The 23,640-nt window shown below is 41.6% G+C and overlaps 1 protein-coding gene across 1 annotated transcript in view; it reads left to right on the top strand.

The window, feature by feature from the left end:
• KIF14 (kinesin family member 14) overlaps positions 1–23,640 on the top strand; it is a 69,333-nt gene that overhangs the window by 13,503 nt on the left and 32,190 nt on the right. The window contains exons 6-21 of the mRNA XM_084636438.1: positions 334–386; positions 840–870; positions 1,474–1,581; positions 2,732–2,848; positions 3,302–3,420; positions 5,154–5,326; positions 7,359–7,506; positions 7,616–7,679; positions 9,461–9,645; positions 11,551–11,653; positions 11,857–12,017; positions 14,063–14,210; positions 14,768–14,920; positions 15,755–15,881; positions 16,600–16,693; positions 17,719–17,857. Of these exons, the coding sequence (XP_084492564.1) occupies positions 334–386; positions 840–870; positions 1,474–1,581; positions 2,732–2,848; positions 3,302–3,420; positions 5,154–5,326; positions 7,359–7,506; positions 7,616–7,679; positions 9,461–9,645; positions 11,551–11,653; positions 11,857–12,017; positions 14,063–14,210; positions 14,768–14,920; positions 15,755–15,881; positions 16,600–16,693; positions 17,719–17,857 (1,923 nt within the window). The remainder of the gene's footprint in view (positions 1–333; positions 387–839; positions 871–1,473; positions 1,582–2,731; positions 2,849–3,301; positions 3,421–5,153; positions 5,327–7,358; positions 7,507–7,615; positions 7,680–9,460; positions 9,646–11,550; positions 11,654–11,856; positions 12,018–14,062; positions 14,211–14,767; positions 14,921–15,754; positions 15,882–16,599; positions 16,694–17,718; positions 17,858–23,640) is intronic.

Below are 23,640 nucleotides of genomic sequence, written 5' to 3'. Positions count from 1 at the left end.
TCTATCTGGTAAGTAACAGTATATTCCAGTTTGTAACCTATTTTGGCCTGGTTATTTTTGTAATTGAGAACTCATTTTCAGTTATCCTGGTAAAATAAAGGTTTTATTATTCTTGTAATGATGTTACTCTGGAGCATTTATTGAATTTTTTTTGTAAGACCTCCCACCCACCCACCCCCCAAAAAAACCCTTCATACCATGCCATGTAGAAAAATCATTTTTCACTTATATTTTCATTAGTTTTTTTTTTTTACTTTTAAGAGATGGTTGCATAATGGTTATGACAAATTCATATATTTGAATCGCTTTTTCTTTTACAATTATTCTCAACAGCTCCGTGTTAGAGAACATCCAGTATTGGGGCCATATGTGGAAGACTTGACAGCGTAAGCCTTAACTATTGTAATTCTAGTAAATACATTGGCCTCATATGGCAATATGCTAGTTATTGTTCTTATGCCCTTGTGCAGTACCATTGACTTAATAAAGGCTCTGCAGATGTAAAGGTCAACCCTAGCAGGATTGGGCAGGACCCTTTATTTTGCAAAGACTTGCACACATGCTTAACTTTATGAACTGTAAATAATCTCATGGAGGCCATGGAAACTGCTCAGTGAGTAAAGTTAAGCACATGTAAATCTTTGCCGAATCAAGGCCTAAGATCCTGCCCAATCTCGCTGGGGTAGACACTTAGGCTTGTATGGTGCCTCGATGAAGTTCAGCTTTAGTGTATGTATTTGTCTATAACTCAGTAAATTTTTTCAAAAATTAAACCATTAATGACTTTTGTAGAAACAAAATGAACTGGTTTGAACTAGAACTATTTATTTGTTTTATAGGAACATGGTCAGTTCTTATTCTGATATCCAGGTAAGATGATGATGATGATGAAGTTTTTAAGTAATAAAAATCAGTCTTCTAATAGCTGTAAGTAAAAATCTTTCTCTTGCCTCATGATTGCTCCTTTCTTCACTCCTGAATGCTTGTTTTCAGTGATGATAAACATGAGCTTACAAAGCCTAGTCTGTTAGCCTATGACATCTTATCTGATCTTGCAGCTGATTACGTGTGGGCAGACCCTTGTGCCCAGGTGAAATTACTTGCAGGATCGGGGCCTAAACTTCTCATTTTAATTTCTCATTTAAGTTTAGACAAAAGTAGTAGTGGTTCCATTTTTCCTTGTGGTAACACCAAGGTCTCAAAAAGTTTGCCCCATTTTGACCCCTGTGTTCAGAGGAGGAAAAAAAGTATCAATAATGCTCAAAACATTGATTAATGTTGGCATCCTACATAATTTACATCCCCAAAGTATTTTGTGGGCTACCAAAATTTTCCTTTTAGTGGCCCACGCTACTGCTAATACCAGCATGTAGATACAGTATATTTGTTCATTTTTGCAGAGCTCTTTAAACTTTTGTTAGCTGTTCACAGAATCCTTTCGCTTAATATCCTGTCTCTTATCTCTATTATCAGAGTTGGCTCGAGCTAGGAAATAAACAGAGAGCAACTGCTGCCACAGGCATGAATGACAAGAGCTCTAGATCTCATTCTGTCTTCTCCCTCGTGATGACACAGACAAAGGTATAGAGTACCTTTTTTTTTCTTTTTAATCATTGCAATAATGTAGTGGTAGAAAATTCAATTATTGTGTGCTGCCTAGAAAAGAATGAAGTAGGGGAGGGTTGTGTTAAATATACTGGGCTGAATAAAGAAGTAGTAGTCCTGCTTTCTAAGTAGCCAGGTCTGGTTTATTTTATATACTCACAGTAGTATTTTTTTTTTAAATGCACATTGTAAACATGTCTGAGTCATACTGTAAACTTTTCAGGACACTGCTTTTCTAATGTTTCTGCACTATATATACTTATTGCACTATAGAAATATGTTCATGGTTCAGTTATAGCAAGGGGAGAAAATTCTATAATACACAGTTTTGAATGTTTATGTCCCAGTGATGTCTCCAACATACCTGACCTGGGTCAGAGATAGGATAATGCAAAGTGTTCCAGGGACTGTTAAACGAGAAGCTACTGAAACACACCTGTGCACTCAGGTCAGTGGCACCTATCCCTAGCAGACATGAGTCTGCTCTTCCACCCTATCAGTTTGTATATAGGAGACAGAGACCCTCCACAAAGAGACGAGGGTGGAGAAGAAGGCGAAGTAGAGCTCTTCCCAAGTCTATGGGCCTCCAATTTTTCCTCCCACAGATTTTTTTTCCCCTGATTTTCCTCAGTTGCTGCCATCACCATGCTTTGCTCTGTCTTCCCCATCAGGGCATGTAGGTCAGTGTCCTTTTCATTCACCAGTGGTTTAGTCTTGCACCAGTGGAAGTCAAAGACAACTTCTAGTGATTTCGATGGGTGCTGGATTGAAGCCCAAGTGAGTAGTAGTCCTGATACGCTCCTGAGCTGAGGTACCAAAATGTACTTCTAGGCTGCCTTTCACTTTTTACGAATTTTCCTTGTGCAGGTGTGCTACTGGAAATCCTCAGGTGTTTGTCTCTGATACTATTTACTATCCTCGCCTTACTCCTTTTCTTGTTGCAAGTTATACTATATCTTAAATGACGCTCTCATTAAAAAAATAAAATGAGAAAATGTTTAACATATTGTTTAAAAGTGAATAGTGTGATAGATTTGACTCTTCACGGGGTTTTTATTTTGGTGATGAGTCATAGAAAAACATTTAATTTTGCAGACTAAGTACAGTAATCTCTTTTTTTCTCTAGACGGAATTTGTGGAAGGAGAAGAGCATGATCATAGGATTACCAGTCGCATAAATCTAATAGATCTAGCAGGCAGTGAACGCTGCTCTCCAACTCAGATCAGTGAAGAGAGGCTGAAGGTAAACTGCATTTACAGTTTTGTGACATATGGTTTGTCCCAAAGAGTACAGTGTTGTGAGGCCATGAAATGAAAATGCTTTAGGTCTACACTTGTAAGAGAAGATCTATTGGTCTCAATGTTGAATGAATCTTGATGTAACGGTGTCTTTTGCATTGCTGCTCTGGTCTTTTCACAAGACTGGAAAAAAATGTCTGTAGTGTCTGCTGAATATTCTGTACTATTCATAGTTAAATTTAACTTCTTGCTTTAGTTGCTTAGCAGTTTCACTGTTTAAAATGTATATGTATGTAAATTATTATCAATCTGAGTCTCAATCACAGGTTCAGTTCAGTTCACAGGAGAATGCTGCTAGCCTGCTAGCAATTTGCCCATTTAAAAAAAAAATCTAAGTTGTAATATTTTATGTTCAGAATGAGGCTGTGCATTTATTTTTATTTCTGCTTTTATATAGGAGGGTGTGAGTATTAATAAATCACTGCTGACTCTGGGGAAAGTTATTTCTGCGCTTTCTGAGCAATCGCAGAACAGAAAGAGAGCTTTCATTCCTTATCGGGAATCTGTCCTTACGTGGTATGTATATTTCATGAAGAGCTACTATAAAGTAATCTTGGTTCTGTGGAAAACAAAAAAATGAGACTTTTAGCAGACTGTAGATTCATGCATCCGTAGACTCTCACTTCTATAAATTGTATGAAATAACTATTGGATGAAGTAACGTAAACTTGAAAAATATTTTTATTTTCATGTTCTGCTAATTGTGGGTGCGTTTGAGGACTGGTATATTCTTCCTCGGTGGTTCTGTACTGTATATGAAGAAATGTGTTTCTGATGCCTTTTCTTCTCTTAACAGTGCCCTCATCTCTCTGCTGTTCCCTTTTTCTTCTGACTCTGAAGAGACTGCTTTCACATTTTTAGCATCTGTTGAATACTAAAATTCCACAAGAGAGGAAACAATCTCCTATTCCCTGCCTATATTCTGTTATTTGCTGGCCTTGCCTTTTTGGCTCCATGATGGTTCTTTCTCTCCTAAAGACAGATTTTTCAGCAGGTTGCTGGCCTGATCGAACTAGTGACGGGTGGACATGTCACACTAGGCACAGAGTGCATGAGAGGAGGCATGGGTGGGACTCTGTGGTCTTGATCCCATCTCTGCCTCCCAGCAGCCAGAATCCGTCCTCTCTCCTTGACACAGCTCTCTCTCAGCCCTCATCACTGGCACTGAACTATTCCACAGTGTCATGCACCTGGGAATCGGCTAATTTTTTTAAGATTAAGGACAAACCCTAAAACTATGAATTCCTGGTCAGCTGAGTAGTTCTTACAATACCATTCATCTGTCTCCTATAGATCAGCGGTAGAGGCAAGTGGCCTGGGGGCTTATGCATGCCTGACACCTGAGTTTATTTTAGTCAGAATAGGGCTTTCTGTAAATAAAGGACTTTAGTTTCCATTTCTTCATTCTGGCAACTGTCATAAATACTAAATGTGGAGTGGGAAAAATGTAAAAAGGCACAGGGAGAGAAGCTTTTTTTAATTCAGGAATGGAAAAGAACTTGGGCAAAGTAAAAACTATTTCTCCTTCCGCATTCCCCTCTCATTGTCCACTCTGTAGCTAGGTGTACTGTCTTGCAAATTACTCTAAGAACTAGAATTCGTTGGCAAATTTAGATGAGAAGGCAACAAGGATTGTGTAATTTGGTATGAGATCATCATGAGATAGAAAGTTAATGCTATTAGAACTTGCTGGGGAATGTCATCTGAATTATAGACTATTTAAATCCATTTTAATGCAGTTTTGTCACTAAAAAATGAAAGCATCATGTTGATTGCACCAAAAATTGATTTATGACCTATTCCCATAACTCTTAAAACATATTCATCTAAAATCTTCCATAGTGTTGGTACACCAGTGAAAATATAAACAAAGGCAGGCATGTTTTTTCTGCTATATTTAGGCATTTGCGATCGATGCTTTCCAAAAAAAAGGAGGGCATAAATGGAAAGCAAAGAAATGCTTGTATGTAAGAGTGTCTATGGTTTGTAAGAGTCTTAAAGTATAATAGGGTGAAGTTATTTAGGTGTATAAGTAGTTGATTGAATTTTCTCTAAGTATAAGAAAAACTTGTTGTGTATCTATAAGCAGGAACAGGCTCATGTTCTGGATTTGGATATCTGGTTGAAAATCATCTTGAAATAAATAGTAAATCACACAGGATTTTTTTGTATTTAATCCCTTATGAACTCTGAGAAGTTAATTTGGTTTTTATGGTGGAAATAATTGTTTCATTTTCTTATCAATGAAGGTTATTAAAAGAAAGTCTTGGTGGAAATTCAAAAACGACCATGATTGCCACAGTAAGCCCTGCTGCCAGCAATGTAGAGGAAACCCTTAGCACTCTTAGATATGCTAAACAAGCTCGTTTGATAATCAACACTGCCAAAGTAAATGAAGATGTGAATGCTAAATTAATTAGAGGTAAGGTGGGATTTTTTTATTTGCAAGCATTTTTAACTTAATTGTTTGATAGATGTTGATATTAATACCCTCTTGTAATGACTGACAGCATATTTGAGGTTTATTCATTTTAACATTAAGAGTTTTCTAAATAACTGGCTTTAAACAATTTACAGGCCTACTCATACTTTTAAACTGGAGATACTCTTTTCTTTGATACAGTTTCAAAAACTTTTACATATCAGTGTTTTTTATAGGTTGTTTTGTTTCTGAGCTTGAACCTATACCCTGTTTACAGTAATTAGGTACCGTATATATATTTGAATGTACACAATCGTATAGATATCACAGCATCCAGTTAAATGTGTTAATTTCAGTTGTGCATTCAAGCAAACCTAAGTTTTCCTTCCGTTTATTTTTGTTTATGAAACAAGGAAATTAACCTTAGTTTTTTTTACATGTAATTCAACATTATGGTTGTGATTTTAAATAAGAGTCAGGAAATTCAGTACGATTCCTACAGCGATACACACTATAGTACATGAGTGAAAGGTGGTCAAATTAAAGATGGATTTCCTAAGGTCTGTACACTTAAAAATCTTAGCTATAATGTTGCTTTTACATAGTCAGATTGTGATATACTCACACATGATAAAGAGCACCGTACTGCACTAGTAGTCATTGAAATCAATGGTACTACTAAATTGCTATGCTGTGTGAACAAGGAGATAAAATTCTGGACCTTAATTCTCCACACAAAATAGTTTTATTGTTCCAGCTGAGTGGGGTCAGTAGCAACCTGCTTAGACACATGCTATTGTACTCTTTTATTTAGGACATTGTTGTATTTTGTAGACTGTAAGTGTTCATTCAACCTGAAGTTTCCCTTTTGAAGAGAAATAGCTTCTCTGGCATTTAGTCGTATAGTGCTAACTGAAAATGGAAGAGGAAAGTCTCTTCTTGCAGAAAAGTGGAGTCAGACAGATTTACTATTATAATTCAGACTGACTGAAGATCATGAAATAATTTAGAGCTGCATATATAATCATTGTATTACCTGTGGGGAACATTAGTACTGCAGCCAATAGGCAAGTGCAGATTAACTTGCAGTCGTACTAGAGATGAGTACTAAGAGTAGTGTTGTAGTAACTGGGGTGTAAAAACTGGCATTACCCTCATATTGCTACTCTGTCTCCTTCTTGTTAGGTTTACTGAGGGGATTGGGTTACTACCACCTCCAGTGGTGTGTGGTATTCATGCTGATGTGGTTTTATGTAGAGATATAATGGGATTGATTCACAAAGTAGCATTTGTTTTACTTATTAAATTAGAGTACTTGTTTATTTTGTTTATATTTAAAAATAAAAACAAAAGTAGGTGATAATTCAGCAGGTGTTGCACAGAGGAAATAATATAAATGAAAAAGTGCTTAGATGGAATGGCAAACAAAAGAACCATCGTGTAATATGAGAGAGCAAACCAGTTGTTGTGTTTTAAATTAGCAGCTTCCTGAAAAACATTGTATGCAGATTGAAAGATTGAAAATCTGGCAGTACTTAACTGGAATCTGTCTGTGCTGTATAATCAAATGAAATCAGATGTATAGTGCAATAAGCTATTGTCAGCACTCTAGTTGATCAGTTAATTTAGCTAATGCTTCCTTGGTGTGACCTGTGTGTTTCAGAGAATAGCATGATCTAAAAGTGACCTGTAGACTTTAGCCAAAAACAATCGGTTTGCCATATATAAAAGCACAATTCAGTGTGCAGTTCAGCAGATTATTTAATGTCTCACATTTCAAGAGTAGTGAAATAAAATTATTTTCTCTATTCTTAAAAGTAACAAATGCAGACTTTTGTAGCTAGATGGGTGTGTTAAAGCTTAGATGCAATGCTTTCTATTTAACATAAATTCAACTGGATATTGCCAAAGTTAGGAGAAAATCCTCAGACTTTACTGTTCAAAAAGAATGTTTTTTATTTATTAAATACCTGCTTAATGTAGGATCCTATGTTTAGTGTAAAAGCTGAGTTATGTTTTTTTTCAAATGTAGAACTGAAAGCAGAAATTGAGAAACTGAAAGCAGCTCGCAAAAGTGCTCTAAATACAGATCCTGAGAAATATAGACAGTATCTGCAAGAAATAACATCCCTAAGGGTAAAACTCCACCAACAGGAGAGGGATATGGCAGAGATGCAAAGGTGGGATAGTCATTAATGTCTTCCGAATAGTAAGTAGTAGTCTTTTATAAATACTGGAATAAAGTATCCTTAAAGTAATTATTTTGATTTTTTCCCCTAATATGCTAAGGGCCTGGAAAGAAAAATTTGAACAAGCAGAACAAAGGAAATTTGAAGAAACAAAGGAGTTACAGGTGCCCTTTATTCATAAGAATTAAAGTAGTATAGAAAATGCTTAACACCAATAAACCCCTTAATGCACAGAATTGGGGTTGTCCTAAGAATCCTCTTTCCTAGTCTACGTTCCTCTTTTGCAAGAAGCAGTTAATATTGTTCATTCTCTTCAGGTCAGTGCTTTCAAATAAATTACTTATGGCAGCGGTTCTCAAACTTTTTAGCAACCCGTGGACTCCCATTTTGGTTTAAAAGTTTTTGTGGACCTCCAAATCCCCCACTCCACATCTTCCCCGAAGATCCCACCTCTTCCCACCCCCGCCCCTCCTCTTCCCTGCCTCTGTCTGCCCCCTCCCCCGAGTGCACCCCATTCCCTCTTTCCCAGTGCCTCCTGCATGCCGGAGAACAGCTGTTCTGTGGCAACCACAGGGCTGGCCTTAGGGAAAATGGCACCCTGGCAAACTTGCATTTTGGTGCTCCTGGCCCCATGGGCATGGTGCACCCCCCTGCACCATTGACCCTGGCGCCCATAGCCTGCCCACCCTCCCTTCATCCCAACCCCTACACTGTGCCCCTAACCCCTGCACTGTGCCCTCTTTACCCCAACCCCTGCACTCCCCTCCTGTGCCACTAATCCCTGCACCCACTTCACTTCTACCCCTGCACCTGCTTTCTGCTCACCAACCTCTGCACTGTGCCCCAACCTCTGCATTCCCATCCTGCACCCACATGGGAAAACTGACGTGGATGCAATGACTGAGCAGCTGGCAGTGCTGCTCGCTCCCCCACTGGACTGATGCTCATCTGAGCCTTGCACTCCCAGGGGGCTTTGAGGGGCGAGCAAGGAGTGACATCAGGGCTCCCTGCATCCAGGTCACTTTCCCCACCTGGGCTGTGTAAGGAGAGGGCGGGAGAGCAGCAGCTCCTTGTGCTCACCTCTCAGCACAGCCCAGGTGGTGAAACTGACCTAGATGCAGGGAGCCCTGGTGTGTGTGTTTGGGGGGGACTGTGTGAGGGAGACTGGTGTGTGTGTTTGTGTGTGTGCGCACGCGCACCTGAGTGAGTGTTGAACACACTCTTTTTAATAAAGCACTCAGGTTCAGGGGCCTGAAGGCTTGTTCAGACACAAGCAGCTGCCAGCAGCTTCTGACCCAGAGAAGCAGCAACACACACAGATTTCCCCCTGTCCCATCACCCCAGCTCAATGGAGACCGGGTACATGGGTGGGGGACACCCAACATCAGCCTCCTTCTCGTCTTCCTTCTTTCCCGCCCCCCACCTCGGGCTCCAGGGGGGCTAGAAGCAGCGATGGCTGCATACGGCAGTGGATCGGGGGCAGGATGGGCACCCCTGCTTCAGAGAAGAGACCTGGCTTGGCTTTTCATCAAACTGCCCCCCTGCAGCTCAGGTCCTCCCTCTCCCCCCTCCCCTCCAAATGCTGCTGCTTGGCCTGCTTGCTGCCTCTGCCAGCCCAACTGGCTCTTGGCAGACCAGGTAGGAATCAGGCAAACATTATATATGGTGCTCCCTTTGGCGAGCCACCCTGGGCTGTCCCCTGTACCATCCACCTGCTGCTGCGCAGGAGGCACTGGGAAGGATGGGGAGGAGTTGAGGGAGGGAGGGAGAGGAGTTAATCAGCATGGCCTATGGACCTCCTGGAGTATCCTTGCGGAACCACAGCGGTCCACGGACCCCAGGTTGAGAAACACTGACCTATTGTACAGTAGGCAGACTTTAATGATGTATTTTTGATAAATGCATACAAATAAATCTCTGTTTTCTTTCTGAATCCATCACCTAGAAAGCAGGAATTACATTCAAGATGGACAATCGTTTACCAAACCTTGTCAATCTCAATGAAGATCCCCAGCTCTCTGAGATGCTTCTGTATATGATAAAAGAAGGACAAACTACAGTTGGAAAGTACAAACCAAATTCTCGTCATGATATCCAGCTCTCTGGGGTGCTAATTGCTGATGATCACTGGTATGTGATACCCTAAAATGAAAGATCCTTCGTGTGGCTATGTGAGAATGGGCTACCACCTTTCTCTCTCTCTCTCTCTCTCTCTCCCCTCCCGTCCACCGAGCCTGCATTTTTCCAGTTTAATTATCAGACTGTCATGTGGGACTGTGTCAAAAGCCTTGCTGAAGTCCAGGTGTATTAAGTTCACCGAATTCCCCCTATCCACCAAACCAGTTACCTGTCAAAGAAGGAAATCGAGCTGGTTTATCATGATTTGTTCTTAGTACATTCATGCTGGCTGCTAGTGATTACCCTGTCATCTTCCAGGTATTCGCAAATTGGATGTTTTATACATTGCTCTAGTAGCTTTCCAGGTATCGAAGTCAGCTGACTGGTCTATAGTTCCCCAGCTCCTCCTTTTTCCTCTTTTTAAAGATGGGTACTACATTAGCCCTTCTCCAATCTTCTGGGACCTCTCCTGTCAATTATGAGTTTGCAAATATTATTGCCAGTGGCTCTGAGATTTCTTTGGCTAATTCCTTCAGCATCCTGGGGTGAATAGCATCGGGCCCCGTTGACTTGAATTAATTCAGATTTGTCAGAAGTGTTCTTTACTTATCCCGATCTGTCTCCCTTCCCCTTTATTGTCTATGGTAGCTTCGCTAGTTGTCCGGTCACATTATATTTTGTGAGAAGACTGAAGTAAAGTAGGCGTTGAGTAGCTCTGCCTTCCTGTCATCTTCTGTTACCAGCTCGCCTTCTCCATTGAGCAGCAGACCCACACCAACTCTGATCTTTCTTTTTTGTCTGTCATATTTGAAGAACCCCTTCTTGTTCTCTCTAGTATTCCTTGCCTGCTGTAACTCGTTCTTTGCCTTGGCGTTCCTGATTTTGTCCCTACACACTCACGCTATTCCCATGTATACTTTCTTTGTGACATTACTTGTATGTATCCCTTTAGCTTTTTAGATAGCTAAAAAGCTCCTTGTGCAACCACATTGACCTCTTGTGACTGTTCTTATCTTACCTCTATTCATCAATCCAATCACAACAGCCCTTCTTATGGTCTGATGTACTAACTTAAAGCTCAAAACTAAACATAAAGCTTTCCCTTCAGCCAGGTGCAGCCCAAATGCTCCTGATCTGGTCAGAGTCCTTACTGCCTTAGCAGGCTACACCCTGCCCTTCTTAGCTGCAGCAATTCCCCCTTGCCTGAGGGTCTTCCCTGCAGGAGCCTCTCTCAATCTCTGCCATTTTACTGCAGCCACCTTCTGCTTTTTATAGATTAATAGATTCCAAGGCCAAAAGAGACCATTGTGATAATCTAGTCTGACTTCCTGTGTGACACAGGCCACAGAATTTACCTTTAAAAAACATCCAATCTTGATTTAATTATTGTCAGTGATGAAGAATCCACCATAACCTTGGTAAATTGTTCCAATGGTTAATTACTCTCACCGTTAATTTACACCTTATTCCCAGCCTGAATTTGTCTAACTCAACTTCCAACCATTGGATCATGTTATATCTTTCTCTGATAGACTGAAGAGCCTATTTATTAAATGTGTTTCCCCCTGTGGATACTGATACTGTAATCAAGTCACCCCCTCACCACCTTCTCTTTGTTCAGCTAAATAGATTGAGTCTATCACTATAAGGCAGGTTTTCTAATCCTTTAATCATTCTTGTGGCTCTTTCCTGAACCCTCTTCAATTTATCAATGTCCTTCTTGAAGAGGAAATTGCCTGATTCCTCTCAGGTGGGGTTCATTCTGTAGTCAGGATAGGCTTGGGCGGGGGAGGAAAGAGATTCAAAGTCACATTATCTAAGTCATGAATTTCATGGATAGCCGGAGTTAAGTTACATAACTTGGTTTTTTGTTCATGATTAGCTATTGCTGTCACATCTGATGTTTCTCACTTTCAGTGTTATCAAAAATGTTGATGGTAGAGTGAGTATTACGCCACTCAGAGAAGCAAAGACATATGTTAATGGGAAACACATTTCAGAGCCAACAGTTATGCATCACGTAAGTTATCCATCACTGATACAAAAATAAATATATTTATGCATGGCTTTGAAAACACCTGGCATGAACGGTAAATTATCTGTTGACTGCAGATTTTGAGAAGGCTCTTGAATCGTTCATCCTGACAGAACACTGGATATTTTGATGTATTATATATATATTTGATTGTAAGATTAGAGACTGATAGTGTCTGTATTTTGCAGGGTGATCGTGTGATTCTTGGTGGAGACCATTATTTCAGGTTTAATCATCCAGTAGAGGTTCAGAAAGTAAAAAAGCCATCTTGTGGGACTACCCTTTCATGTGATGGGCCAAAAGATTTCGAATTTGCAAAAAATGAACTGTTGGTTGCACAGAGGTCACAGTAAGTATTGTGGCACCTTCCAAGTTAAAAATAAACTGCTCATCTGCTAATGCAGCATGCTGTCTTCTAGAAATGTATAGGCATATAAACTGCATAAGAATAAGTGAAAGTGTGTGTAAAAAAAAAAAAAAAAAAGTCAGGCTTTACTTCTCATAAAATCCAAAATTTTAATAAAGTTGAATACACACACAATGATATTGGAATGTTTTTATAACCATGAAACATTTATTTTTGTAATCTCTGTGCACTCTTTTGATTAACTGTTTGGAATTCACATAATTCTTATTATGACATATTTCCATCATAAGCCTGAATTCTGCTAAAATTGTCTTCTCACATGGAATCTTCTTGCTTGCCAAAAGATTAAATTGAAAGTTTATTCCACTACAAAAATCCAACACAATATTGCAAAATTCTTCATATTTTATTTGTCAGAATAACACAATATTATCACACCAGTTTAAATTATTTTGGTAACTTATTTCAAAATACCTGTCAACGAGTATTTCTGTAACAATACAGACAACAAAAAAGATTCGGGAAACGTTTTTTGACAAATAGATTCCTTACTAGGCATATTAATACAGAACTCTGAGTAATAATTGATTTAAACCATATTTCCCACACCCCTCTCGAAAGCAGTGCAAAGGCTTGGGGGAGTCAGGGGTAATGGAGAAGCTGAAGGAGAGGAAAGTAGTTGCTGGGAAGGAGCTTGGGTATGAACTTGAACAGTTGTTGGGAATGGGTGGGAAAAGTATAGAACAAGTGTTTTTGTGGGGGGAGTGGAAGGTGGTGTTAGGGAGCGTCCCCCATGCAGACCCTGCCTGACTCCTAGCCTCTCTCATTCAATTAGGCACATTTGTCCCCATGTGGTCCTGCACGCCCTCCCCCTCTGCCCATGTGGCCCTGCACCTCCACTCCCATTCAGCCCCTGCCCTAGTCTGTCATCACCCACTAGCCCTTATGAGCCCCTGTCTGACCCCCCTCAGCAGCCCCACACTGTCTGTCTCCCCATATCTCCTGTCTCCTGACATGGCCCGACAAACGCTGTGAAGAAGGCAGACTTTCTCTTCCCTATCCTAACTGGGGCTGGCAGGAGCAGCTGCTGTGTTCTAGCACCACAGCACCCTCTGGTGTGCAAAAGGCAGCACTGCATCAACTTTTCAGTAGAAGCTATTTTCTGCAAACATTAAATAAATAAATTTTTTAATTAAAATATATATGCGGCACATGAAATATGCATGCACAGTGGTGCAGAATTCCCCCAGGAGTAATAGTTTTCTGTGCCTGGGCTCTATGTCATGGGAAGCACACATGAGGAACAGTGGTGACTCTTCCAGGATCTGCAGCTAGACAGGAAGGATGCAGCTATTCTAAAGCTCCCTATGCCTAACCCCCAATATAGTTTTGGCTGCAGGCTTTCTCTTCCCACTCTGATTAGATCAGTGTAGGAGCACAGAGTACCTTACCTTTTATAGAGCAGCAGCAACAACACAGAGGATGGTGAACAACATTTGTATCCAGCTGTAAGTGGTAGTATAGGTGCTAAGGGACTAGTGTGTGTGATGTGGCACCCTGTTGGCCCATAGAAAGCATGCTATCAGCCCACTAGGGCCACCCATGGCACTTGGAAATCTGCAGTCCTCACTGACTTAAAGTTTGGCTCTTCTAATCCACGTGACTGTAGATTTGTGAGTTTCTACAGCAGATACTATTTGTGAAAGATTCTCAAAACAGTTCTTGAAATCAAATGTAATAAAATAGACATAAAATGTAGCAGCTGTGGCTAAAAAGTCTCAGTCTCTCTCTCTCTCTCTCTCTCGATTTTTTTCCATTGGGGGACGTGAGAACCAATAATCAATAAACTACAAAACACTTAGCACACCCACCACAATTAAAATGAGAGGTTTTTAGACCTAAATTTCACTTTTGACAGAAGCAATAAAGTAATTAATATAGCATTTGTTAGTCTTTTTAACTCATATACAACATACTAAAAAAGGTTAAAAGCTAACATTTTAATTTAAGTTACTCACTACTTCCAGACTTGAATCAGAAATTGAAGAGGCACGACTGAAAGCCAAGGAAGAAATGATGCAAGGTATAAAGGTTGCAAAAGAGATGGCTCAACAAGAACTTATTTCTCAAAAAAAAGTATATGAAAGCAAGATAAAATCACTGGAAGCAGAACTGGTAAATTGCTTTGTATAATTAAACCAAAACGTGGATTGTGTAATCTTTCATGCTGTCTCGCGTGCCTGAACAGCTGAATCCCTGGCTCTATCTCTCCTCTCCTTTGAAACACTTATAAAAGTCCACCTATTGTATGAAGTATTCCAGCTATAATGCATTCTTTTTGCACGGCGTTTTCATTCTTTCTTGCATTTGCTGTTCTGCTAGCTTGCATGTTCTTTGGGGCAAGGACTGTTACAAGCAGGATAAAATTTTCACAGTGTGCTGGCTTGATATAATTAACAGAGAATAATATATGGTGGCAAAGTGATAAATTTATGATACTTTACTTCTCTGCAAATGTACTACAGGGTATAATAGTTGATGTTCATTGACTGGGATATAACCTCCCATTGCTGCAAAAGTGAATTTATCTCTGTAATCTATAGTGGTAATAAATCTCTTATGGACTGAAAGAAGAACCGACTCTAATATCTATCTTCACCGAATGGGTTGGATGAGCTGAAGCATGTGATGTTTTTCCTATATCCCATACATTCTGTCCTTTGTTTTTTTAGAGAGAAGAATCTCATAAGAAACAAATTCAGGAAATGAATAACCAGCAGACTACTAACAAAATAAAAGAACTGGAAAAAGCAAAGCAACATCTTGAGTTGGAAGTACATTTCAGCAAGAAGCGTCTGGAAATGGAGACATTCGCCACCAGACAGGTAATTTTAAAATGTGTTTTGTCTGATCAAACATCTATTTAAACACACCATTATAGTATTATTTAACTTCATTGGCTCTCTTAAAAATAGTCCTCTCCAAAATGATTTTAAGATAGACACGTCTCATTTACTGTCCTCCTATTAAATCAGCTGCTATTTGGGGAATCAGAAATAACAAGCTATAATTTTATGTAATGAGGGCTGGGTTGCTGATATTCCAAACTTAGGGGAATGTTGAGCTCACCAAAAATGATGGACTCAGGCATAAGTGCAAGCAATGTCTAGAATGTTAAGTATTTGGGGAAATATCTGAGGGAGCCAGAATACTTTCAAAATTTGTTTCATCAGATAAAAACATGAAAGGAGACTTGACAGCACCCCTGAAAACGAGGAATTATTCCTAAAGAGTATTAATAGATGTAATACCTTACATTTTGACCTAGATTAGGTTTCTACATTTGCTGACTGCAGTAGACACCAAAACTTCATTATTTTCCATGACTGCTAGTGCACATTTTTTTCATCTTTAAATTTCTATGATAGAGATTTTTTCTTTTTAAAATAATTGATAGAAAATTCTGTTCCCTTTTTCTTGAATTCAGCAGTCCCATCTAAATAATAAATGCTCCAACATATACATGTGAGAATTTAAGCAAGCAATAAAAATTGGTAGAATTTGTGTCTTCTTAACTGATGTAGTAGAGGGATCAGATCAAAAAGAAGTTTATTGTAAAGCTTTTACCCTCAAAAGATAAAATAACCTCTCGCCCTGTTTTATCCTTTTGCTTTTTGTAAAAACATTGTCATGGATGGATCTATATGTCTTTTCTTTAGGCTTTAGAAGATCATACTATTCGTCATGCAAAGATTCTTGAAGCTCTGGAGGCTGAGAAGCAGAAAATTGCTAAAGAAATAGAAATTCTCCAACAGAATCGTGGAAATGGGAATAAAACAATAACTAGTATGTGGGGAGGAGGGAGGTTGTGTACAGTATAACTTTCAATTCATTATTTCCTCTGCCATCAGGCAATGGAGAGCCTTTCTCCCCTTCTCTTCCCGCTTGCTGGGATGTTTACTTTCTGACAGACACACCTCTTTAGTCTCTGTTTTCACCATTCTTCTTGTGAGAAAATTGCTGCATTTCTAGCTGAGATGGGATCCTAGTAGCTTAATCTCTTACCCCAACATGTTATCTTGGTGGAATTGAAGTTATATGATCTTCATCTTTACTGTTTGGATGCAATCCTTGCCCTTCTTGAGACATGCACATCAGGCAGCGCTAGAGTGATACTTTGTTCACATTTAGTTGATCTGGGTGAACAAACATGTAGATTAGCATGCTTCCTCAGCAGACCCAAAGGTTCTCCCATTATCAGGTGGTCTAGGCTTTGTGGGAAAGAGCAGGAAACACAGTTGTGGAGACTGGAGGACCAGAGCAGGAAGGTAAAATGTATTTGTTTCTGAAACCATTCAAATGTGATACCTGCCATGATTTAAATGGCATTCCAGTTTTGAAATATCCTTTGAAAGTGTTATCTGTCTTTTAGTGTTTTCAGTAAATTGGAAGTCCGTGTGACTGCCTTGCCCACCAAACTCCTTTAAAGGTCTCCTTTTTTGGTCTGGGATCATTTCAGTATGTTTGATCCAGTCAATCATGATCTTATGTGTTTTTTATTTAGTTAAGCCTAACTGGAATTCTATGAAACTCTCTCTGATGATCCAGGAGGCCAATACCATTAGTAGTAAATTAGGAAAGCACACAGTCTTCTGCAGGTGAGTTTCCTAATTCACACACAAGGCACGTGTAAAAAATAACTGAACTTGATGTTAGATGTGGAATGAGCTTTTTCTTAGAAAACTTTTGCTTATTACTCTTAACTCAAAACTGTTGGTTTGCAAGCTATTTTGAGTAAACTCACTTATAATAAATACACAACAGAGAAACTTCTATTTAAGGCTTCTCAAGAGCCAGGATCTTGTATACTATTTTGGAATTTCTCCCTTGAATCTGACTGTATTACAAGAAAATTTTACCGAACCAACCTGATTACTCCTGTATTAGTAGGAGTTGTAAGCAAGACACGAGAAGTAATTCTTCTGCTCTACTCCGCACTGATTAGGCCTCAACTGGAGTATTGTGTCCAGTTCTGGGCGCCAGATTTCAAGAAGGATGTGGACAAATTGGAGAGAGTCCAGAGAAGAGTGACAAAAATGATTAAAGGTCTAGAAAACATGACCTTTGAGGGAAGATGGGAAAATTGGGTTTGTTTAGTCTGGAAAAGAGGACTGAGAGGGGGACATAACAGTTTTCAAGTATGTAAAAGGTTGTTACAAGGAGGAGGAAGAAAAAATTTGTTTCTTAACCTCCTGAGGATAGGATAAAAAGCAGTGGGCTTAAATTGCAGCAAGGGAGGTTTAGGTTGGACATTAGGAAAAACTTCCTAACTGTTAGGGTGGTTAAGCACTGGAATAAATTGCCTAGGGAGGTTGTGGAATCTCCATCATCGGAGATTTTTAAGAGCAGGTTAGACAAACACCTGTCAGGAATGGTCTAGATAATATTTAGTCTTGCCATCTAGTGCAGAGGACTGGACTAGATGACCTCTAGAGGTCCCTTCCAGTTCTATGGTTCTATTATTTTAATTATCCCCTTGATATTATTTGTTACTTAAGCAAGCCAAATTTCTCAAAACTAATCTTTGTCTACTATTGGCAAACTATTAGCCTCATAGTGTTCCACTAGTGCACTCTTTTGTTAATTTTGGTGATCATAGCTTTTCTATTTTTTTTAAAATTAGACATGATATATCAGAACAAGGAAATGGCACTGGACCTTCTGTTAAAGTGCTGGTTCGTAACCTCAAGCTGGAAATTGCAACTTTCTGGAGCCTGGAGAAGTTTGAATATAAGCTAGCAGCAATGAAAGAACTCTATGAGGTCTGTAAGAATTGAAGAAAAACTTCACTAATTGTAAACATTTAATTTACGCTATATCGATGAAATCAAACAGGAGTTAGAGTCCAGATTTTGACAGATTTTTAATGAACTAAACATCTGTGCTTTTTATGTAGGTAGGGGAAATCCTAGTTTTTACTCAGTTTTATGCATTTTACATTTACTCCATCCTTCCTCAGGTAAAGCTCTCATTTACTTAGCAAAAACTGAGTGATGCCTTCTGGACCTGGACTATGTTTGTAACTGGGTGTGTGCGTGCATGCGCGTGTGCTCACACATTTGGAGAAAATATCGATTTTAAAAGTTTTATGGATTTTTTTTTTCAAATTTTCACTAGTTTTTGGATCTTGCTAGTCAAACACACAATTTGACATTCAGCTAGATCCTTGTTTTCAAGTGCAATCTTAGATGTTGAAGGGTTGGAGAAGGGTTTAAAGACCTTTTTTCAATGTAAAGCATCTGTCTCCTAATAAACTGTTCTTTAAACTATATTAGTGAAATGCAGCAAAAATTTCCATCACTCTAATTACATCTCCTTTAGACAAACTATAGAATTTATACCTTGTTCCCTTTGTACATGCAGTGTTTTGTATTAGGGTAGATGGTGTTAACATTAATGCTTTGTACATAACAAGAGCACGTGCAAAGGAAGGGGTGGGGGGGCAGGAAAAAAGAAGAAAGGTATCTGTATTTGACTCCACAGTTGTACATTATTTAAAAAAAAACTTTTAAAATTTGAAATTTCATGAATGCAGACAACACCTTCATAATTATATTGCCCTTTTTATTTAGTCTTGTATGTATGCAACTTCTTTTCCCACGGCGTATCAAAGTTAAAATGGTAGGCCTTGGTCTGTGCAGGAGGAAAATGTGTCAGAGGAAATAAACCCATCTTTGTACAATTCTTTATAAACATATAAGCACAGTGTAAATTGCCCATGTTCTAGGACAATATGTCCTAAAGAGCACCATGGATTTATACATTGTGTGAAGTTTTAGAACTGGTAGCTTACAAAGCCTAGTAAAAAGTTCACCCAATCTGCTGGGCCTCTTCAGATTCCTTCCATTTTTAGGAGGGCACAAAGAGTGGTCTTTCTGCTGCATTCCCGTTCTCATTTCAGGAGCTTTGCAGAGTGCAGTATCTTTTCTTCAGTGTGTGCAATATGTGAGGGTGCAATCTAATTGCATACTAAAACAAACATAGTAGATGGTATTCAGAGGTGAGAGCTGGCTGCAGTGCAGGAAGGGTCCAAAGCTATCAAGTGGGACCATAAAACAGTTTGTCTTAATTAGTTTTTATGTACTTCAGTGTGTATATTCAGATGGTGTGGATATATGCACACTTGTTCTTTTTTCCTTTCAGCATTTATTTTGTGCACAGCCTCATGCATTGTTGAAAAATTAATAGAAAACAATGTGCTATGTCAAGGTTATAATCAAACATTTTGATTTTTGCTGTTTCTAAACTAAATTCCTTCAAACATTTCAAAAACACTAATTCTGATGGAGCATTCAGGCTGTGTCTACACTACAAAGTTTTGCTGACACAACTTATGTCAGCATACAGCCACTACGGTTAGTATATCTCTTGTGCATGTGCATACTTGGCTCCTTGTGTCGGTGCTGCGTGTATTCACCGGGAGTGCTTGTGTCACTGTGCAGTGCACCATAGGGAGGTATCCCAAAGTGCAACACACTCAGTGTGCTCTCTTTTGGGTAGTTTTGGCAATGCAAGGTGGGGCAGAAATGGATAGCATAGAAGTGACTAAGAGCAAGGGGTCAACTTCCCATAATGCAGTGTACTCCATTCCATAATATCTGTATCCTATCATTTTTATTGCCTATTTTCAATTTCCATGAATGTGTGTGAGACTTGTCACTGTCTGTCATCTCTGACAGAACAGGGTGTCTGAACAGCTCTGCACTGTTGTCCTGGGTGTTGCAAGCACAGGACGCATGATTCTCTGGTATTTGCAGAGCTGCAAAGAAGAACCGTGGGGATGATTTCCTGGCAGTCACTTTGCTGTGAGACATAGCAAGAACCAATTCAAGGTTGTTGGTGGCATTCACAGAACTGCTGCAAATGGTGGAGTGCCACTACTGGGACCAAGAAATGAGCACTGAGTGGTGGGATTGCATCATAATGCAGATTTGGGATGATGAGCAGTGGCTGCAGAACTTTTGGATGTCCAAGGCCACATTCCTGGATCTGTGTGCTGAGCTCGCTGAAGCCGTCTGATGCAGGGGCACCAAACTGAGAGCTGCACTGACAGTAGAGAAACAAGTGGTGAACACACTGTGGAAATTTACAATGCTGGATTGCTACCAGTCAGTAGGAAAATCCACTGTGGGGGGCCATTGTCATGCAAAAGTGCAGGGCCATTAATCATGCTGTGCAGGACTGTGACTCTCTGCTATGTGCAGGGTATAGTGGATGTCTTTTCAGTTATGGGGTTCCCAAACTGCGGTGGAGCAATAGACAGCATGCACGTTCCTGTTTTGGCCCTAGTTCACCTTATTATAGAGTACATCAACAGAAAGGGAGGCTACTTCTTTGAGCGGTTGCTCATGTGCATTCCATATTAGGTGTGTGTGCTCGCCACATGCACCGGTGCCAGAAGTTTTTCTCTTAGCGGTATCTGCAGGGGACTGGCTCTGTTGCCCTCTGGAGTGGTGCCCACACGGCGCAGTATAAGGGGTGCCACCAGCTCCCTCCACCCTCAGTTCCTTCTTGCAGTCAGTGGTGGTGCTGGAACTTCTGCTTCGGCTAGCATTGTTTCGTTCTTAGTTCTTGCAAACTTTGAAAACCTGTAATGTTGTGTATTTAGTTAGTAGTTCTTAGTTATCCTTAGTAGTATTTCCCAACTCTTTGATAGTCCTGAATGGGACTTGGCCAGGGGACGGGGATTGCCCCAGTCCCCAGGCTTTAAGCCCTGCGAACGCTGTAAATGGCCTATGCCCATCAGTGATCCACATACCAGCTGCCTAAGGTGCTTAGGTGAAGGGCACAAAAGTGACAAGAGCCGTATCTGCAAGTCCTTCAAACCTAGGACGAAGAAGGAGCGCGATATCTGTCTGAAAGTGTTCCTGATGGAGTCAGGACTCACTCTGGCACCGGAGCAGTGCGGCCTCTGTGTGCTCTGCTGGTGCCATCCAGGAGCCAGCACCGGTCCCCCTCCACTGCTCCAGTGAAGAAACCGAAAAAGATTGTGAGCGGAAGATCTCCTACGTCCCATAAGGGAAAGGAGAGGGCTGGGGGAGAGCCACAACCTGTGCCAGGTAGCTCAAAGCCCCTGTTGGGAACTCGGGTCCCAGCTCAGGTAGAGCGGTGCAGCCTACCCCAGATAGCCGTGCAGGCTGCAGCCAGCTTCAGGTGCTGTTCACGCCCAAAGGCCTTCAAGCAGCTCAGGAGGTCCTGATCCTCAGTGTCATGCTCACCAGCTCCAGCGGTATCCCAGTCTCGGGGAAAACCCGCGTTGGGATCCATACACGTGTCCCTGCCTCAGCGGCACCATTCCCCATAGAGAGGGACATCTCACCATTGCTCACCTGCCCGAAGCAGTCACACCTCAGGACTAGAGAGGCAGGCTCAGCTGAGCCCTCTTCGGTCCCTGCATGGGGGCACTAATCAAGGGACTCAAGGTGTACCTCGCCCGTGGATTGATGCAGACTCTCTGGGGCACACACCACCCAGCAGGAACTCTAGGACCAACCCCAATTGTCTCCAAGTGCCCGGTAATGATCCCGGGGCTGATCAGACACCAGAGACTGTGAATTGCAGGGCCGTCATGACCCGTCTCCAAGAAGGATATTGCCCTACTGAGGACGGTCCTCCTGGCAACCGGCCCATAGTAGCTCACAGTCCTGTTCGGTTTCCCGGTACCAGTCGAGTAGCATGAGGCATGGATTTCTGGGTATCCGACGCAGATACTCTGAACATCATCAGTCCCCAAGACCCAGACCAAGACAATGTCGCTTGGACAGGTTGGCTTCGGGATGCAGCAACAGGCACCGGTCGGACAAGAGCCACCACTCAGCCCAATCCTGGTCGCCTGGTACCGACTGCTCCGCTGGTAGCTCTGGCTCAGAGCGAGGTTCCCTGACCGCGGGACAAGCCCCAGTAGTGGCAGTGCTGACTATATTATCAGCACCAAAACCTGCCCCAGTGGTCGGCAGTATATTATCAGCACCAAAACCAAGCGCAGTGGCCAGCACCCTGGGGGTTCACTCAACCTTCCCAGGATGCCCAATTGGTGTGGAGAGCCTCGGAGAGGCTAGCAGCCTCAGTATCCCATCCCCCTCCGATGCTCGAGGCTTCAGGGGGTAAGACCCTGCGTGTCCAGGAGAGCAAGCTGCTGGACCACCAATGGGCATGGAGATTCCTGCAGCACTGGCATCCTTGCCAGATGAGGCTATCATGGGGGCCCCCCTCACCCAGTTCCTCAGGATGACACCAAAGCGCACCAGGAACTTTTGAAGAGGGTCGCTTCTAACCTTGGGCTTCAGGCAGAGGAATTGGAAGAGCCCTCGGACTCTCTGTTTTGACGTCCTCTGTTCCTCTGCTCCCACCAGGGTGGCCCTATCCCTTCATGAAGGGGTCTCCAAAATCAGTAATGCCCTGTGGCAGACCCCCTCTTCCCTGGCCTCTATCTCTAAAAGGGCCAAACCTAAGTACTTCATGCCAAGACAAGGGCACGAATACCTATACTCCCACTCAGCCCCCAATTCCCTTGTGATCAAGGTGGTTTACCACAAGGAGAGGCAGGGACAACCCGGGGCCACCCCCAAAAATAAAGACTTGAGGAGGCTGGATCTTTTCGGACATAAAGTTTTAGTCTTCCAGCCTTCAGGTGAGAGTAGCCAACCACCAAGCCCTCCTTGACCGATATGACTTCAGTATTTGGCAAGCAATGGCCAAGTTCGAAGGGTCGCTCCCCATGGCTTCTAAGAAGGAGTTCCGAGTGATCCTCTATGAGGGCACGACTGTGGCTGAGGCGGCCCTCCAGGCAACATCAGATGCTGCTGCCTGCACCAGGGCTTCTGCTATCTCCATGCGGCGAGTCTCTTGGTTGCTCCTCTCTGGGTTGTCCACTGAGGCCCAGCAGTCATTGCAAGACCTGCCCTTCGACCGGGGGGGGGCCCTATTTGCAGAGCAAACAGACAGCAAGTTGCATGGCCAGAAGGACTTCCGCACCACCCTGAAAATCCTGTGTCTCTACATGTCAGCCCCGGCACATAAGCAGTTCAAACGGCAGTAGCCACAAGTACTCCTGTTCTTTTTGTTCATAGATGTGGACACTTCTACAGCTGGTTCAGAGCTGTGCCTGCACAGTCTTTTTCCCCGCAGCCCCAGGAGATCCAATAGCTCCTGTCTACTCCAGGCAGGAGTGCATCTGAAGTGTGTAGCTGACATAGTCAGCTGGGAAGTTGCATACAGCAAGGGAGAGCAGATGGAGTTGTGCTCACCCAGCTGGACAACTAGGAAAAGCCATTTCAAAATACATGAGGGGTTTTAAACATGGAGGGACTTCTGATATGCATGACCCCTGGAGTTAACAATTGTGACCAGAGCAGTCAGCGTTAGGCATTGTGGGGCAGCTGCTGGCGGACTTTTCGGGTCGACATGGGTAACTCATGTCTTCACTTGAGCTGTGTCGATTTCTACACGTTGACCATAGCGCAATGCTGCTCAGGGAGCTGGTGTTTCTATGTCAGTGTAATGGGGCACACACATCAGTGGCAGAGACATTTAAGTGTACAACCAG

The sequence above is a fragment of the Lepidochelys olivacea genome (genome assembly GCF_965140295.1).
Source record: "Lepidochelys olivacea isolate rLepOli2 genome assembly, chromosome: 8".
Classification (NCBI taxonomy): Eukaryota; Metazoa; Chordata; order Testudines; family Cheloniidae; genus Lepidochelys; species Lepidochelys olivacea.
The sequence above is the reverse complement of the archived record's forward strand: the minus strand, read 5'-3'. Positions and strand labels throughout refer to the sequence as shown.